The sequence below is a fragment of the Bos mutus genome, chromosome 25 (genome assembly GCF_027580195.1).
Source record: "Bos mutus isolate GX-2022 chromosome 25, NWIPB_WYAK_1.1, whole genome shotgun sequence".
In the NCBI taxonomy this organism is placed as follows: Eukaryota; Metazoa; Chordata; class Mammalia; order Artiodactyla; family Bovidae; genus Bos; species Bos mutus.
In genome coordinates, this window is record NC_091641.1 from 39,362,110 (window position 1) to 39,379,157 (window position 17,048).

General features: G+C 41.6%; 2 protein-coding genes and 1 non-coding gene across 3 annotated transcripts; 2 read left to right on the plus strand and 1 right to left on the minus strand.

Moving 5' to 3' along the window:
- The first annotated feature begins 4,367 nt into the window (after positions 1 to 4,367).
- ZNF200 (zinc finger protein 200) lies at positions 4,368 to 16,149 on the plus strand. The gene is made up of 5 exons (XM_005911260.3): positions 4,368 to 4,548; positions 5,267 to 5,593; positions 6,338 to 6,429; positions 6,735 to 6,858; positions 13,864 to 16,149. The coding sequence occupies exons 2-5, from the start codon at positions 5,347 to 5,349 to the stop codon at positions 14,580 to 14,582; spliced, it is 1,182 nt and encodes a 393-aa protein (XP_005911322.1). The 5' UTR covers positions 4,368 to 4,548; positions 5,267 to 5,346; the 3' UTR covers positions 14,583 to 16,149.
- Positions 11,348 to 11,890, plus strand: LOC138985561 (small ribosomal subunit protein uS12-like). The gene has a single exon (XM_070362373.1). The coding sequence runs from the start codon at positions 11,363 to 11,365 to the stop codon at positions 11,831 to 11,833; it is 471 nt and encodes a 156-aa protein (XP_070218474.1). The 5' UTR covers positions 11,348 to 11,362; the 3' UTR covers positions 11,834 to 11,890.
- LOC138985662 (U6 spliceosomal RNA) lies at positions 12,819 to 12,922 on the minus strand. Its single transcript, XR_011462707.1, has one exon. It is a non-coding gene; the product is annotated as a U6 spliceosomal RNA (small nuclear RNA).
- Positions 16,150 to 17,048: the final 899 nt, after the last annotated feature.

Genomic DNA, 17,048 nt, shown 5'->3' on the forward strand with positions numbered 1-17,048 from the left:
TTACCAATTCTCCCTTGCTATCTTTCCATGAACAGCTTGGTGTACGTTTTCTGCCACCTTCCCATACACACGATTTTTCCTCCAATTGTTCCTAAAACTGTTTCAGAACGTGAACTATTTGACAATACTTTCAGTGGTTGGCCATACAATCCTTCAGAAAGATTTTAAATGTTTCATGCCTGAAGCAGTGTTGATCATTTACAAAATTTTTGCCGATATGATAGAAATGTAATGAGATTTTACCTGTGTTTTACTTCATTACCTGAAATTGAGGCTATGAATTTTTCCATGTGAACTTCTACTTTTTTGCTTCATTCTGTCAACACACATATTTGATAAACAATCCATAATAGTAATAGTTTCATTCAAGCCAAACTGAGGACAACAGCCTGGGAGACACAGATTTAAGAAGTACTTGAACTGTGTTCCATAGAACCTCAAAATGGGGGGAGGTTCATACAGGCAAAACCCCAAAGCTACATAAGTTGTTTGTCAAGAATTATAATTGAAGCTGGCAAGAATAAGAGTGCTTATTAAGTAAGGACTGGTTGGGGTCCAAAATGGTTGCAAAGTTACAAGGGGAGACCTTGGCCCATTAGGTTGCAGCTGGCAGCTACTAGCAGATACATTTCTGAGAATGGTTTGTGCTATCCTTGAGTCTGATACAGTTCAGAAAATTGAGGTTCTCAATGATGCAAGCACAAGTCTGAAATTAAATCACAATCACTATCCTGCTCTATTTTGGATGCCTGAATCACAGTCTTATATCTTGGCAGAACAAGGAACATTGGGCTTCCCTGGTGGTCCAGTGGTTAAGAATTTGCCTTGCAATGCAGGGGACACGGGTTCGATCCCTGGCCAGGAAGATTCCACATGCCGTGGGGCAACTAAGCCTATACTCCACGACTATTGAGCCTGTGCTCTAAAGCCAGAGAGCTGTAACTACTGAGCTCACGGGCTGCAACTATTCAAGCTCAAGACACAGCAAGAAAAGCCACAATGAGAAGCTCACACACTGCAACAAGAGAGTAATTCTCACTCCCAGCAATTACAGAAAAGCCCACGCACAGCAACAAAGGCCCAGCATGGCCAAAAAGTAGTATTAATAAAAAAGAACAAAAAACATCAAACATGACAGGTTTCAAATGAGGCAGATTAGCATGCACACAACTAGTTAGCATGACCCTGGTGTCTGGGAAGAGAACCTCATCTTTAATGGAGTACTAGCATTGGCGTTATGGGGGTGGGAGGGGAACATTTATCCCTATCTTCAAAGAGGACATTTTCAACAATCTGGTAGCTGTAGTCTTTTTTTTTAATGGTTAAAGAATATGTACAATGTAAGTCAGACAACCCATAAAACAGGCTATTCTAATTAGCATAAAGTTCAAGCCAAATCATTTTTAAGCAAGAATGACTTCCCCATACCTCAACATGTTAAAAACTGCTTTCATCAAGTCTATAAAAATGGTACAGTTCCTTTAACTACTTGCTATGTGGGATCCAGATACTCAATGAGTTTTTTGTAGTACTTTTACATAAATATTTTAAGTATTAAATATTTGTATTTGTAGGATGTAATTTTCCCTATCAGGTGGTTTTTTTAAATTGAGATATAATTCACATATCATAAAATGCACCCTTTTAAATACACAACTAAATAGGTTTTAGTATATCCACAATGTGTGGATCAACACTAATTCCACAACATTTTCATCACCCCCAAAACAAGCCTTGCACCCATTAGCAGTCACTGGTCTTGCCCCTCTGCCCTCAGGCCAAGACTACCACTAACTATTTTTTATCTCTATGGATTTGCCTGTTCTGGACATTTCACATAAGAATTACAATATATGGTTTTGTGTGACTGGTTTCTTTGGCTCAGCAGTGTGTCAAAAGTTCATTCATGTTGCAGCATGTATCACTGCTTTGTTCCTTTTTACTGTTAAATAACTCATTATATGGATATACATCTTCTTAATCTGTTCTGCAGACAAGTGGGTTGTTTCTACTTTTCAGCCAGTATGAACAATGCTATTTGTGTATAGGTTTTCATTTCTCTTGGGTTTATACCTAGGAATGGAATTATTTGATCCTATTGGAGAAGGCAATGGCAACCCACTCCAGTACTCTTGCCTGGAAAATTCCATGGACGGAGGAGCCTGGTGGGCTGCAGTCCATGGGGTTGCTAGGAGTCGGACATGACTGAGCGACTTCACTTTCACTTTTCACTTTCATGCATTGGAGAAGGAAATGGCAACCCACTCGTGTTCTTGCCTGGAGAATCTCAGGGACGGCAGAGCCTGGTGGGCTGCCATCTATGGGGTCGCACTGAGTCGGACACGATATGAAGCAACTTAGCAGCAGCAGCATAGTAATTCTTGATGCTTTTGAACTATTGTGTTGGAGAAGACTCTTGAGAGTCCCTTGGACTGCAAGATCAAACCAGTCAATCCTAAAGGAAATCAGCCCTGAATATTCATTGGAAGGACTGATGCTGAAGATGAATCTCCAATAATTTGGTCACCTGATGAAAAAAACTGACTCATGAAAGAGACCGTGATGCTGGGAAAGATTGAGAGCAGGAGGAGAAGGGGATAACAGAGGATAAGATGGTTGGATGACATTACTGACTGGATGGACATGAGTTTGAGCAAGCTCTGGGAGTGGATGATGGACAGAGAAGCCTGGCCATGCTGCAGTCCATGGGGTTGCACAGTCTGAAATGACTGAGCAACGGAACTGAACTGATAATAATTCTATGCTGATATTTTGAAAGACTGCCAAACTGTGGCTAAGCATCTTTTCTTTCTTTCTTTTTTTCACTACACTGTCATGCATCCAATGTCTTAGTTCCCCAACCAGGAATTAAACCAATGGACTGTCAGGGAATTCCCACTAAATATCTTTTCAAATGTCAGTATCATTTAGCTTTCCTCCTCTATGGAATGGTTCCATGGCCTTTGCCTCAGTCTTCGGTCAGTTGGCAGGAGCTCTGCGCGCTGGGAATGCCTTATTCTTTATTTGACTTATCTTGCACAATTACATTCCAGTCTACCGCTTGTTTGACTTTATCAATATTATTTTCTAAAGTTTCTTTTCTTAATACATTCTCACAAGTTTATATTCTACTTTAAGGCACCTCAGTTTCCTACTCTGTCTCAATATTAAACTTAGCGTTCTTGTAAATATGCTTTCATTGGCTATTAAATCCCAATTTGGGGGTATATAAAGACAGGAGTCTTCCTTTTTTCCAGGAAGAACAGACAACTTTTGCTAGTACCAAAAAGCCACCCTTTCATACAAGTCGACATATATTCAGACCAATTTTAGCATTTATTGTTCTATTTATTCACTCGTAGTTCAAACTATACAGCTTTGATTAAAGAAGGTTTTTGTTTTTGTTTCGTAATTTTGATGTCTGGAAAGACAGGTATTCTTTAACTTGTTGCTATACAGTTTTTGTGTTTTTTTTTTTTTGCCACACAGTTTTGACAATAGTCTCTTCAAAACACATTTTAGACCATGGCTGAATCACCCAGTTTCCGTTAAGAAACGAGACTCGTTTATATTTTCACTTTAGTCATCCTGACTGACAGTGACTTTACACAGAGAAATAAGGCAATCTCTGCTCTTGTGTGGCCCAAAATCTTGACCAATACCTCCCTGGCGAATGAACCGAGTATGTGAACAAGGCAGAAAGAAAAGATAAACGGAGAACGGAAGCGGAATGGACAATTACGATTCCTCAGAAAGTAAGATGGCCGGTCCAGACCGCAGTGTAGGAGTTGGCATACAGGAGAGGGGAGCGTCGCCCGGCTCTGACCAACGGGCGGCCCCTACCGAAAGAGACGGCTGTAACAGAACCCTAGACCTGATAGAGGCCAGAACCCACCACCAACTCACCGCCACCTCAGTTTTTTGATAGACCCCAGGTGCTGCGGCGGAAACTGCGGCTACCTAGCACAGACTTTCCGGTCCTCCCGACAGCCCACTTCCGGTCGAGCCCCGATCCTGCTCGGCCCCAACCGCTGAGCCTGACGATCTCCCATTGGCTGTGTGGCGCTGAACTACATTTCCCAGCAGCCCTGTAGTTAGCCCTTCCGTACTTGGAGTGGTGCCAACCAGGTTTGGCGGGCTGGAGCTAGCCTTTAGTTTTCCGTCTCCCAGGTACAGCCGCAGAGAAAGCAGATGCTGCCAACCTGGCCTCCCTGCGGTCCTGAAAGTCCTGCTGGTCGGCCTCGAGCCTCGCCTTCTGAAGCGCAGACTGCCCGCTCCAAGCGAGGAGACCAGGCTTCCGCACCGGAAACAAGGCACCGGGCGTGACGTCACGGCCGCCTAGGCACCCGGTCTCCCAGAAGACACCGCGTCCCGGTCGTCCTCACCAACTAACCGCAGCTCACACAAATAATAGCTGGCTGACAGTGAGGACACCCCGAAGGGCGAGGGTTGGGCTGGGCCTCTCGCGCCTAGTTTCCCAGTCTCCCCCCTGAGTCTGGGTCCGGGGTTGTCCCCAGCGTGCGCCCAGGCACAGCAGAACCCCAAAAGGTGAGGGGCTCCGGGAGGGCGGGAACCAGACTGAGGCGGCCTCTAGGGAGCGAAACAGGGGCCATTGCTGGAGCGCACCCCAGGCAATGCCGCCAGCTGGGCTTTGCGGTGAAGATGCTCCTTGGCCAGTGGGAGAGGCTGCAGAGTGGGCCTGGCCCGGTGGGCCCTACTGGGATGCCCCCTGTTCCTCTTACAAGACTTTGAGGGCGGAAAACAGTCGGCTGGCCACATGTAGACCCTCTCATGCAGCCTTGCGGTTGCTCCTTGGGCCAACTGCCCCCTGAAGGACATCCTAGGGACATGAGGTACAAGGGCTACGATGAGGCCAGGTTCAGTGGCCAAGCTGACCTCTAACCAGATGCCCTCGTTATTGAACCTCGGATTTCCTGTCTTTTGTCCCTCCCCCCTTTTTTTTTCCAGCGTGAGTGAAACCATTTTTCCTAATGGAGTTTGCCCTTCACATTATCGTGAGGAAGACCCTTGGTCTTCTGCCGGTTGTCTTTGCTCCGTTGAGGTTTGGACATCAGCTTCCATTCGCAGGATATTCCTTTCAGGTCTTGCTGAGAGTATCAGGTTCAGGGGTCTTCCTTTCAGTTGTGAGTTCCCTACCCCAGCTTATCTTTCCTTACTGATGTAGATTTCACGTGGCCTCACTGCCCAAGAAACATATTGGAGTAGAGGTATGCTCAGCCTGACCCATGGTTTCTCTCATCTACAGCTGACTGACAGGTTTTCTCCAGTAAGAGGTGGCTCTTGAAGCTCTGCAGAAACAAGTGTGGTGTGTGATTTCAAAGCACGATGGCTGCAAAAGTGGTCCCTATGCCCCCCAAGCCAAAGCGGTCCTTTATACTGAGAGTCCCTCCCAACTCCAAGCTGGGCCAAGACCTACTTCGAGATGCTACTAGTGGACCCAAGACCATCCACCAACTGGTTCTGGAGCACTTCCTCACCTTCTTGCCCAAGCCAAGCTTAGTCCAACCCAGTCAGAAAATCAAGGAGACCTTGGTTATTGTCAAGGATGTGAGCTCAAACCTTCAGAATAGAGGTAAGAAGCATATACTGTTTCACTAGAAGAAAGAGGGTGGTACTGGAGATTGAGCTAGGCTTCCATAGTAATAGGGAATTCAAGTTAGGAAGGTGGGTGTTGAAACAAGGAGTTGATTCCAATAAGTCAACATGCCAGGAAGAGGGAGTTTGTTTTTTTTTCCTTCAAGCTGGGTTTGAGTGATTTGCTAAGTGTGTGTAAAGCCATAGAATAGACTAACTTTTTTTGTAGTGTCACTTTTACTCACACATTGGGGAGGGGGAATCTTTTTTTTTTTTGCCATAACATGCAGCATGTGGGATCTTAGTTCCCCAACGAGGGATCAAATCTGCGCCCCCTGCGTTAGAAAGGTGGAATCTTATACACTGAACTGCCAGGGAAGCCTGGGGAGTATATTTTTACGATAAAGAAACGTTGATGAATTATTGAATTGACTTCAGCTTATGTGGAATCTTGTAAACTTTTGTGCTTGCTATGGACATCTTCAGACTTTACCCCAACCTTCCCCTTAGTGGTAATGGAAACTTTAAAAGGTGCTTAGGGGAATCACCTTTTTTTTTTAATGAAAAGACGCCATGTAGGTTCAAGACCCTGTGGTTTGAGGCTTGACCTCTGACTGGGCTCGTAGGAGCAGAAAAAACTATGAGTTACCTACCGAAGGAATGATCTGGCTTCAAAATGTGGGTAGAATCTTTGTATTAGAGTCACTGACTTTCCTTTAACTGCAGCTTCCTCTTTCCCCAGGGCAACCTCGCCCCTTAGTGAAGCTTCTACCTAGAGAAGAAATCCAGCAGAAACAGGAGACAGTATCTCTGTGTCTGAAATCTGAATCTGAGGTGGGTTCAGCTTTCCTGTTCACTGTTTGGGTGCATCGCCCTCTCTGCTCTCGCAGCCCTCCCACATATAAAAACACACTCTAGGGAGTCAGCAGGGAGACTGGGCTCATTCTTCACTGCCTTCTTAGACAGTTGTGTTCTGTTTTTCCTCTGGCTTCTCTCTGAGCCTGGCTTTCCCGTCTGCGTGAGACTTGTAGATCCCTTTCACCATCCCTTCCCCAATCTTTGTGTCTCAGTCTTTCTTAACAGCGAGGCTGTCAAGGAACCTCTGTTACTAAGAGGAAGGGGGCCTGTTGTTCTTTCAGAAACTGGTGGTCTTTGAGGATTTGAATGTATTTCACTCCCAAGAAGAATGTGTAAGCCTGGATCCTGCTCAGCAGCCCACCTCAGAGATGGAAGAAGACAGCATTGGGGAGATGATGTTACTGGGTAAGAAACCAAGTCCCTTGTAAGTTTAGATTGAAGGCTATGGGAAAAGCATGATTCTGTTTCATCTCAAATTTTTTTTTGAGACACTGGTCACACCAGCTAAGTACATGTTCACATGCATATTTTTGTTTTATTATATGTGGCAGAGCCTTCTCCAGCTGTGAGTGGCCATTTTTCCTGTATCTTTGGGGCAGCAAGGGTGGAGGGCATCTCTCTTAGTAATCAAGACCTGTGGCTGATGTGCTAACATGAAACATTTAAGCAGAAAACGCACGCATACTGTTTCTGAATCCACTTTCTGCATCCAGTGGTATTCTCAACAGATACATTTTACATCACTGTTTTCGTTGGACACTTGATAATTCTTTTTTAAGTCTTATTTTGTCATTGGTGTTCAATAGCTGTGAAGCCTACTAGTGTAAGAGAAAATATATCCCATTTTTGATGGAAGTATTATCTAGCATTTGTTAAGCACATGTATGCCAGTATGTGCTAGACACTATTCTAAGTACTTTACGTGCATTTATTATCTCATGTAATTCTCATGATAGCACTGTGGGGTATAGGAATCATTGTTATGTTATAGGTGATGGAACTGAAGTAGAGAAAAGTTAAATTTGCTGAAGGTCACACAGCAGTAAGTAGTAGAGCAGGGTTTTTTGTGTTTTTTTAATAATTATTTATTTGGCTGCATCAAGTCTTACTTGCAACATGTGAACTCTTAGTTGCCGCATTCGGTATCTAGTTCCCTGACAAGGATTGAGTCTGGGCCCCCTGTATTGGGAGGACAAAGTCTTAACCACTAAACCACCAGGGAAGTCCCACCATTATCATCTTTAATGGGAAACACTGAGAGGCATTCCCACTAGAATTAGGATACAACAGCAAAGCCCACTATCACTACTACTATTTAACATTGTGTTTTGGGTGGCCTCCCTGGTGTTTCAGATGGTAAAGAGTCTGCCTGCAATTCAAGAGTCCTGGGTTCAATCCCTGGGTTGGGAAGACCCCTGGAGAAGGGAATGGCTCCCCACTCTAGTATTCTTGCCTGGAGAATCCCATGGACAGAGGAACCTAGCAGGCTATAGTCTATGGGGTTGCAAAGAGTCGGACACGACTGAGCAACCGACACTTTCACTTTCTTTTCAGGTGTTAGCTAGTACAGTTAAATGAGAAAGAAACTAAACATACAAGAATTTAAGAGAAAGATAAAACTACATCTATTTACATATGGTATAAATGTGTAGCTGGAAAATTCTAGAGAATGTCTGAAAACTTATTACACATAATAGGTGTATTCAGTAAGGCTGCTGCTGCTGCTGCTAAGTCGCTTCAGTCATGTCTGACTCTATGACCCCAGAGACAGCAGCCCACCAGGCTCCCCTGTCCCTGGGATTCTCCAGGCAAGAACACTGGAGTGGCTTGCCATTTCCTTCTTCAGTGCGTGAAAGTGAAAAGTGAAAGTGAAGTCGCTCAGGTTGTCTACTTGAAAGTTACACAGTCGTGTCCGACTCCTAGCGACCCCATGGACTGCAGTCTACCAGGCTCCTCCGTCCATGGGATTTTCCAGGCAAGAGTACTGGAGTGGGGTGCCATTGCCTTCTCCGATTCAGTAAGGCAATGAGATGTAAAATTTTTATACAGAAATCATTTATGGAAATACAGTCATTTAGAACAGGGGTCCCCAACCTCCAGGATCTAATGCCTGATGATCCGAGATGGGGCTGATGTAAAGTGCACAATAAGTATAATGTGGTTAAATCATCCTGAAACCCACCCTCCTACCCAAAGGGTCCATGGAAAAATTATCTTCCCATGAAGCCAGTCCCTGGTTCCAGAAAGGTTGGAGACCAGTGATTTAGAAGATATGCATTAGGAACAAAAAAAGATTAAGCATCTAGAAATAAACTTAAGAAATGTACAAAAATGATGAGGAAAATAAAACACTTCGAAAGGACACAAAAGTAAATTTGAATGAATGGAAAGAAATATCATGTTCTTGGTTAGAAAGATTTAATACTGAAAAGGTCAGTTCTCCCGAAATTAATTTATGAATTCAATGAGTACCTTTACTAAAACCAGTAGGATTTCCCCCCCTGGAACTGGACAGTGTGATTTCAAATTCAAGTGGAAAAATAACTGCAAATAACCAGGAAAATTGGAAAGAAGAGCAGTGAGGCAGGAGAGTTATAGCCTACCAAGTGTTTAAGCAGCCTCTAAAACCTTTCATGAAAACAATATATAGTTTTGGCATGTGAGTAGCTAGACCAGTGGGATGGAATAAGAAGTGCAGCTGCTGCTGCTGCTAAGCCACTTCAGTCGTGTCCGACTCTGTGTGACCCCAGAGACGGCAGCCCACCAGGGTCCCCCATCCCTGGGATTCTCCAGGCAAGAACAGTGGAGTGGGTTGCCATTTCCTTCTCCAATGCATGAAAGTGAAAAGTGAAAGTGAAGTCACTCAGTCGTGTCTAACTCTTCGTGACCCCATGGACTGCAGCCCATCAGGCTCCTCCATCCATGGGATTTTCCAGGCAAGAGTACTGGAGTGGGGTGCCATTGCCTTCTCCGAAGAAGTGCAGAAATAGCTTCAAATACACATGGGGATTTAGTTTGTGATAAAGTTGGAATCCCCAGTCAGCAAGGTAAAGAGGGACTTTTTGATAAAAGGTCCAATGAAGACTTAGCCTCTTGGTGAGTCATATCTTACTTTGCACACCAAGAACTCCAGGTGGGTCAAAGATTTTAAATGTTTTTTAAAAAACAATTAGAGCATGTGGGTGAATTCCTTTATAACCATGGGATAGGATGACTTTTCTGATAAAGACTCAAAAATCCAGAAGTCTTAAAAGATCAGTAAGGTAAATACATAAAAATTTTTAAACTTTTTAATGGCAAAATAAATATTTAAACAGATAAAGTGTAGTAAATTCTAGGTACATACATGACTACTGGAAAAACTATAGCTTTGACTAGGTGGACCTTTGTCAACAAAGTAACGTCTCTGCTTTTTAATATGCTGTCTAGGTTGGTCATAGCTTTTCTTCCAAGGAGCAAGCGTCTTAATTTCATGGCCACAGTCACCATCTGCAGTGATTTTGGAGCCCAAGAAAATGAAGTCTGTCACTGTTTCCATTGTTTCCCCATCTATTTGCCATGAAGTGATGGGACCAGATGCCATGATCTTAAATTTTTTTAATGTTGAGTTTTAAGCCAACTTTTTCACTCTCCTCTTTCACTTTCATCAAGAGGCTCTTTAGTTCTTCTTCGTTTTCTGCCATAAGGGTGGTGTCATCTGCATATCTGAGGTTATTGATATTTCTCCCGGCAATCTTGATTTCAACTTGTGCTTCATCCAGACCAGCATTTTGCATGATGTACTCTGTATATAAGTTAAATAAGCAGGGTGACAATATACAGCCTCGACATACTCCTTTCCCAATTTGGAACCAGTCTGTTCCATGTCTGGTTCTAACTGTTGCTTCTTGACGTGCATGCAGATTTCTCAGGAGGCAGGTAAGGTGGTCTGGTATTCTCATCTCTTTTAGGAATTTTCCACAGTTTGTTGTGAGCCACACAGTCAAAAGCTTCAGCGTAGTCAATGAAACAGAAGTAGATGTTTTTCTGGAATTCTCTTGGTTTTTCTACGATCCACCAGATGTTGGCAATTTGATCTCTGGTTCCTCTGTTTTTTCTAAATCCAGCTTGAACATCTGGAAGTTCTAGGTTCACATACTGTTGAAGCCTAGCTTAGAGAATTTTGAGCATTACTTTGGTAGCATGTGAGATGAATGCAACTGTGGGGTTGAACATTCTTTGGCATTGCCTTTCTTTCTTTGGGATTGGAATGAGACAGGAATTAGAGTAAGGCTTTTCAGTGTAATTTTCATATTTTGATTTAGAGCCATATAAATATATCAGCTACTAAAATTCTTCTCTATTTTTAAAGTTAGTACAATGAAGGAATGTAAAATGCAATTGAGTTTCAGTTAACTGTTCTCAAAACAGATATTTAGTTCTTTAATTTAACCTAATGTTTATAAGAAAAAGGGATTAGGGAGAATAAATATTGGAAAAGAGGGGGAATCAAAATGTGATTTATATTTATAAAATTTAAAGGATCAATTAAAACATTATGATATTTAATAGTTTTACAGTAGGTCAGTAGGAATAAATAAATAACTATCAGTAGCATTCTTAAACACAAAATAATGAGAGCTCTCCTTCAGAATGACTATAACATAGGAGGAATATAGAGAGATGTTTTATATGGTAAATAGAAGAGATTTTTTGAATATTGGAGAGAAACAGGTCTAAAAGGGAAAACTAAAATCAGGTAAAGATATCAGTGCCCTCCAGACTTATACTGTAAATGTACTCTGTCAAATTGGTGAAAGAAGTGAATGTTCTGACTAACTCTACCAATATTAGACACGTTACGAACAACAAACAGTGTGATACTAAACTTCAAAAGTATCAGAGTTAAATAAAAATAAGTCATAAAAGAATGGCCAGCTCTTTCGCTCAGGCCCGTGGCGCCGGCAGGATGGGCAAGTGTCGCAGTCTTCGTACTGCCAGGAAGCTCCGTAGCCACCGACAAGACCAGAAGTGGCATGATAAGCAGTACAAGAAAGCCCATCTGGGCACAGCCCTGAAGGCCAACCCTTTTGGCGGCGCTTCTCACGCTAAGGGAATTGTACTGGAAAAAGTAGGAGTTGAAGCCAAACAGCCAAATTCTGCAATCAGGAAGTGTGTCAGAGTTCAGCTAATCAAGAATGGCAAAAAAATCACTGCTTTTGTACCCAATGATGGTTGCTTGAATTTTATTGAGGAAAATGATGAAGTTCTGGTTGCTGGATTTGGTCGCAAAGGTCATGCTGTTGGTGACATTCCTGGAGTCCTCTTTAAGGTTGTCAAAGTAGCCAATGTCTCTCTTTTGGCTTTATACAAAGGCAAGAAGGAAAGACCAAGATCATAAATTTTGATGATGAAAGCACGATAGTAATAAATTTTCCTATACCAAAAAAAAAAAGAATGGCCAGAAAACAATAGAAATTTATTGGATTTTAAAAGACTGATTTTCTGGTTTTAAGTTGTGGGGTTATTATAGAAAAAGAATTTAATTTAAAAAATATCAATGATAAAGAGATTAAGATTTATAATATATACAATTTATGTATTTTTATTTATTTTTGGCTCCATTGGGTCTTTGTTGCTGCAGGCTAGCTTTCTCTGGTTGCAGTGCTCGGGCTTCCCAATGCAGTGTCTTCTCTTGTTGCAGAGCATGGGCTGTAGGGTGCTTGGGCTCTGTAGTTGTGGTGCACAGGCTTAGTTGCTCCTCAGCATGTGAGATCTTCCTGGACTAGGGATTGAACCCATGTCCCGTGCATTGGCAGGTAGATTCTCAATTCCTGGGTCACCAGGGAAGTGCTATAAAATTTATTTAAATTTATAAATGTGTCAGCCAATAGATAAATTATTAGTTTGCAATAATCAAAGTGCAAAATAAAGCTACAATGAGAAACCATTTTATACCTATTAAATATTTGAAAATTATATCTACTACCAGCAAGATTAGTTAAAATTGATACCTAGCCACATGTTGATGGTTATATTGAAATCTGTACAGTTCCTTTGGAAAGCAGTATGTCAGTTCATCTTAAGAGCTGCAGTAAAAAAAAAAATTGTCCTGTGCTTTGGCCCAACATTTTCATTATCCTAAGGGGATCATTAAATGAAATAATTTTTTAAAAAAGAAATCTATTGGTGTGAAAGTGCTAAATCCAGCAGAGATTCACATTCTGGCTTTAGGATCAGTCACATTATCTAAAGTGGTTGATTTCATCCTTTAATTTCACTAAGTTGCCCAGAGTCAGGCAAAGTCCCTTGTCATTCCACCTGTTCATAGCATACTTTTTTTTTTTTTGCTTTGTTATCCAGTCTTTGTAATCTGGTGGGGTTTTTTTTTTTTGGAACTCTTCACAAATTTGCGTGTCATCCTTGCACAGGGGCCATGCTAGTCTTCTCTGTATCTTTCCCATTTTAGTATATGTGCTACCAGGAGCAAGTGCTGTAATCTGTCATTTTACACAGGCTTTTTTTGGAAATACAAGTCCTAAGTATACAGCTCAGATTTCCACAAAATGAACACATTTGTCTAAAATCAACTAATACCCCAGATATCCCTCTTGTGATCCTGTTCAGTCACTAGTTTCCATTCTCCCCCGAAAAATGACAACCATTGACTTCTACCATAGTTTTCATTTTATCAATTGTAGTAGTCTTTTTTTTAATGTAGATCATTTTTTCTCTGTGGCTACACTGTGCAGCATGCAGGATCTTTAGTCCCCTGACCAGGGATCAAATTCAGTGGAAGCACAGGTTCTTAACCACTGGATTGCCAGGAAAGTTCGCTGTAGTAATCCTTTCATGTCCTAAAAAATAATACACTGTGTGAAAATACTTTGCTTCCTTTAGTTGTGGTCATTTGAATTGTTTGCAGTTTTTCACTATATTGGATGTTATAATATTAGCTAATATTATAATATAGTGAAAACCTGGAAGTAACTCATCTTACCATTTACTTACTAGCCTCCTAAAGATTACAAGTAGTACCTTTTAATATTTATGTCCTAAAAAAGAAAATATTTATGTCCTTCACCCACTGGTCCTTATTAGCTCAGTGATTTACACATAATATAAGATCAGTATGAACTTGTTGAGTAATTGGTGCCTATTCAGAAAACAAACATGGAAATCTTTCAGTCTAGTTCCACACATTTCATTAAAAAAAAAAAAGAGAGGACTATGTGCTTTCATTATGGGTAAGGGAAGATTTATCAGTCATGTATCTCATCCTCAATAAGGATGAGGAAGTGTTGATGGCAACTGTTTGCCCGTCAGATTTCTGATTTTCAAGGTTATGGTCTCATGAGAAATCTAACTTGGGTTTTCCTGCATGGTATCATATCCCTCAAAAATTATTATATTTTCTCTCTGTTTCAACAGTCAGTGGCAGTAATCCTGAGGGTGAAGAGCTTCAGACGGAACCTGTAGAGGATGAAGATCATAGAGAAGAGTCTTCAGATTGTGATGAAATGGATTGTTCCATGGTCCCTGAGCAGTCTCCAGATTGCCAAAAAGAAGAAAGATTAAATACATCTATTCCAAAGGAAAGGAAAATGAGAAATCTTTTAGTTACCATTGAAAATGATACTCCTCTAGAGGAACTCTCAAAATACGTGGATATTAATGTTATCGCACTTACCCGAAATCGTAGAACAAGAAGATGGTATACTTGTCCACTGTGTGGGAAACAATTTAATGAGAGTTCTTACCTTATTTCCCACCAGAGGACTCACACTGGAGAAAAGCCCTATGACTGCAGTCACTGTGGGAAAAGCTTTAATCATAAAACAAACCTTAATAAGCATGAGAGAATCCATACAGGAGAGAAGCCTTATTCATGTTCTCAGTGTGGGAAAAACTTCCGTCAGAATTCTCATCGAAGTCGCCATGAAGGAATCCATATAAGGGAAAAGATACTTAAGTGTCCAGAATGTGGGAAAACCTTCCCAGAAAACAAAGAGTTTGTGATTCACTTGCAGAGTCATAAGGCCAAGAGGCCATATGGTTGTAAAAAGTGTGGGAGAAGATTTGGTCGGCTGTCGAACTGTACCCGGCATGAAAAAACCCACTCAGCATGTAAGACCCGAAAACAGAAGTGACATGAGGGAAAGGTCTGATGATACCACCTCAAACTGAAATACTCCATAAATAATTCTGAATTGCCAGGCTGTTTGAAAAGTTACAGATAAGAAAACCTCATTATAGCCAAAATGGGATAAATATTCAAGTTTGCTGAAACCTCAAGTTTTTAGAAAATTCACAGGGAAAACAAAACATCCTCAAGGGCTATACCTCAGTTAGCAACCAGGCTTTTTGGACAGAGAGCTTTCTTTTGTGAACTTACGCAACAATGTACAGCTCACAGATCCCTTTCCCAAAAAAGGCTTTGAAATACAAGTCTGGGGGCTGCTTACTTTAAGGTGAAGACTGATAAGTGTACTGAAAGTATCAGAATATTCCATTCCCCCCCCCACACACACACACATAGGAATTCACACCTGAGAAATAATGTAAAGATCCTTATCTGAAACTGTTCCCCTAAAAGAACCAAATTGCTGACTTGGTAATAAGTCAACAGCTTTTATCAGCCATTCATATCACCATCTAAAGATACCCTGAAAGCTTGAGATGAAAGGGATTGTTTACTTTGGAATATAGGAAAACACAGCAACTGAATGTCAAAGACTTACTCCATCATTTGTATGTGATCTAAAAACTAATGATCAATTTCAATAACTTGCAGTTTGTGGTGAAAAGTGATGTTTACAGAAATCCTCTTCACAGTGTAATTTAAAAGTGTCTGCTGTTCTTATTGTATTTTGTGCAGCTGTTAATTGCTCAAACAGCTCTCTCATGCCTTTGCCTTGCCGGAAGAAGTTTGGGTCACTCAGGCCTGGCCACCCAGCCCTGCTCCTGGAAAAACTTCTGAATTTTGTCCCTCTGTTGAGTCAGGAAAACCTGCCAGGAAGGAAACCCCAGGAACGTACAGAGGGGGAAGAAGACATAGGCTTGGATCCGTGGCTGGTCAAGAACCTTGACATTTGTTTAGTCCACATCAGACCTTTGGCAATGGGTGGTCACTACCTCACAAGCATAGTGTTTTACTTTTAGACATTATCTCTCCAGTGGCTCGCTCACATTACCCCTCAGGAGATAGGGTTCCAGTGTCCTCATTGTAGTGGACATTTGTTCTCTGTGGCTTCCTGGTACCCACACTTTCCTGACTTGTCTGCCGGAGGCAAGGCCAGCGGTGCCTTCACAGGACCCATCCTATGATGTGTCGTTTTCAGATTCTCCATCAGTCTTGCTTCTCTTAGATTTCCTTAGGTTGTAATTTGGTATCTGGATTGGAATAGGCCAAATCCTGTACACTAGTGGTGGAAAATTACCTTTACACGTTTTGTTCCCATCCAGAAACCTACCTTCCATTGATTAGAGTATTCTGAGTATGTTTTTTTCTAATTTTCTTCAGGTAAGTTCTTCACAAAATTTTGTTTTTGTAAATAGTTGTTTTTTTTCCCCCAATTGTATTTTTCTAGTTGGTTATTGCTCTTGCATAGGAAAGTTATTCTTAATTATATATTTGCAAAACTAGCTACTTCTGTGAATGTAATTTTCAGTAATTTCTCGGTTCTGTTAAAATTTGTGATTAAAAATTATACCATCTATAAATAATAGTTTTGTTTCTTCCTTTCTGCCTGTTGCTCTTTTTTGTTGTTGTTACATTTAAAATACGTGGTTCTAAACTTTGTTGTGGTACAAAGCATACTAAGAGAAGGATGTTTTATGATACAGTTGTCTTGAGTCGTAGTCCAAGATAGAAAAAGGAACCCCAACACTTAAAAGCCACATTAAAACAGGCCTTTATCCATGTTGTGTATTTCAAGCCTACTGTACCCTTTAAAATAAGGGACAAAACAGGCTGTCAGCATTATTCTCTTACTCATTTGCAAGTCTGGCCAGGGTTTACCCAGTTATGCAGAGGGACCCACCTGCACACCCAAAAAAATTCAAAGGCTAAATGACTGTTGGACAGAAAAGGGCGAGGGTGAGGTCCCAGAGGTGAGAGGGTCCTGTCCCCTGCCCAAGGTTGGGCCACAGAGTCCCCAAGATGTTTGGGTAGGTGACTCTCAAGAACCCTACCCCTTCCCCACACCCAGCAAATGCCTTCCGTGCCCCACATGTAGAGCGTGCAAAGTCAAGTTCCCAGGGAGAGCACCCCGAGAAGCTGTTAACAATTTTAAAAGCAATTGGATAAGATAATATGTAGGTAATTTATTGACTATGCCAAAGCCTTTGACTGTGTGGATCACAATAAACTGTGGCAAATTCTGAAAGAGATGGGAATACCAGACCACCTGACCTGCCTCTTGAGAAACCTGTATGCAGGTCAGGAAGCAACAGTTAGAACTGGACATGCAACAACAGACTGGCTCCAAATAGGAAAAGGAGTATGTCAAGGCTGTATATTGTCACCCTTCTTATTTAACTTATATGCAGAGTACATCATGAGAAACGCTGGACTGGAAGAAGCACAAGCTGGAATCAGGATTGCTGGGAGAAAT

Coding starts and splice junctions, on each gene's coding strand:
- ZNF200 (XM_005911260.3), top strand. CDS start 5,347: ATGGCTGCAAAAGTGGTCCCTATGCCCCCCAAGCCAAAGCGGTCCTTT. Junction 5,594..6,337: donor CTCAAACCTTCAGAATAGAG/GTAAGAAGCATA, acceptor CTCTTTCCCCAG/GGCAACCTCGCCCCTTAGTG. Junction 6,859..13,863: donor TGGGGAGATGATGTTACTGG/GTAAGAAACCAA, acceptor CTGTTTCAACAG/TCAGTGGCAGTAATCCTGAG.
- LOC138985561 (XM_070362373.1), top strand. CDS start 11,363: ATGGCCAGCTCTTTCGCTCAGGCCCGTGGCGCCGGCAGGATGGGCAAG.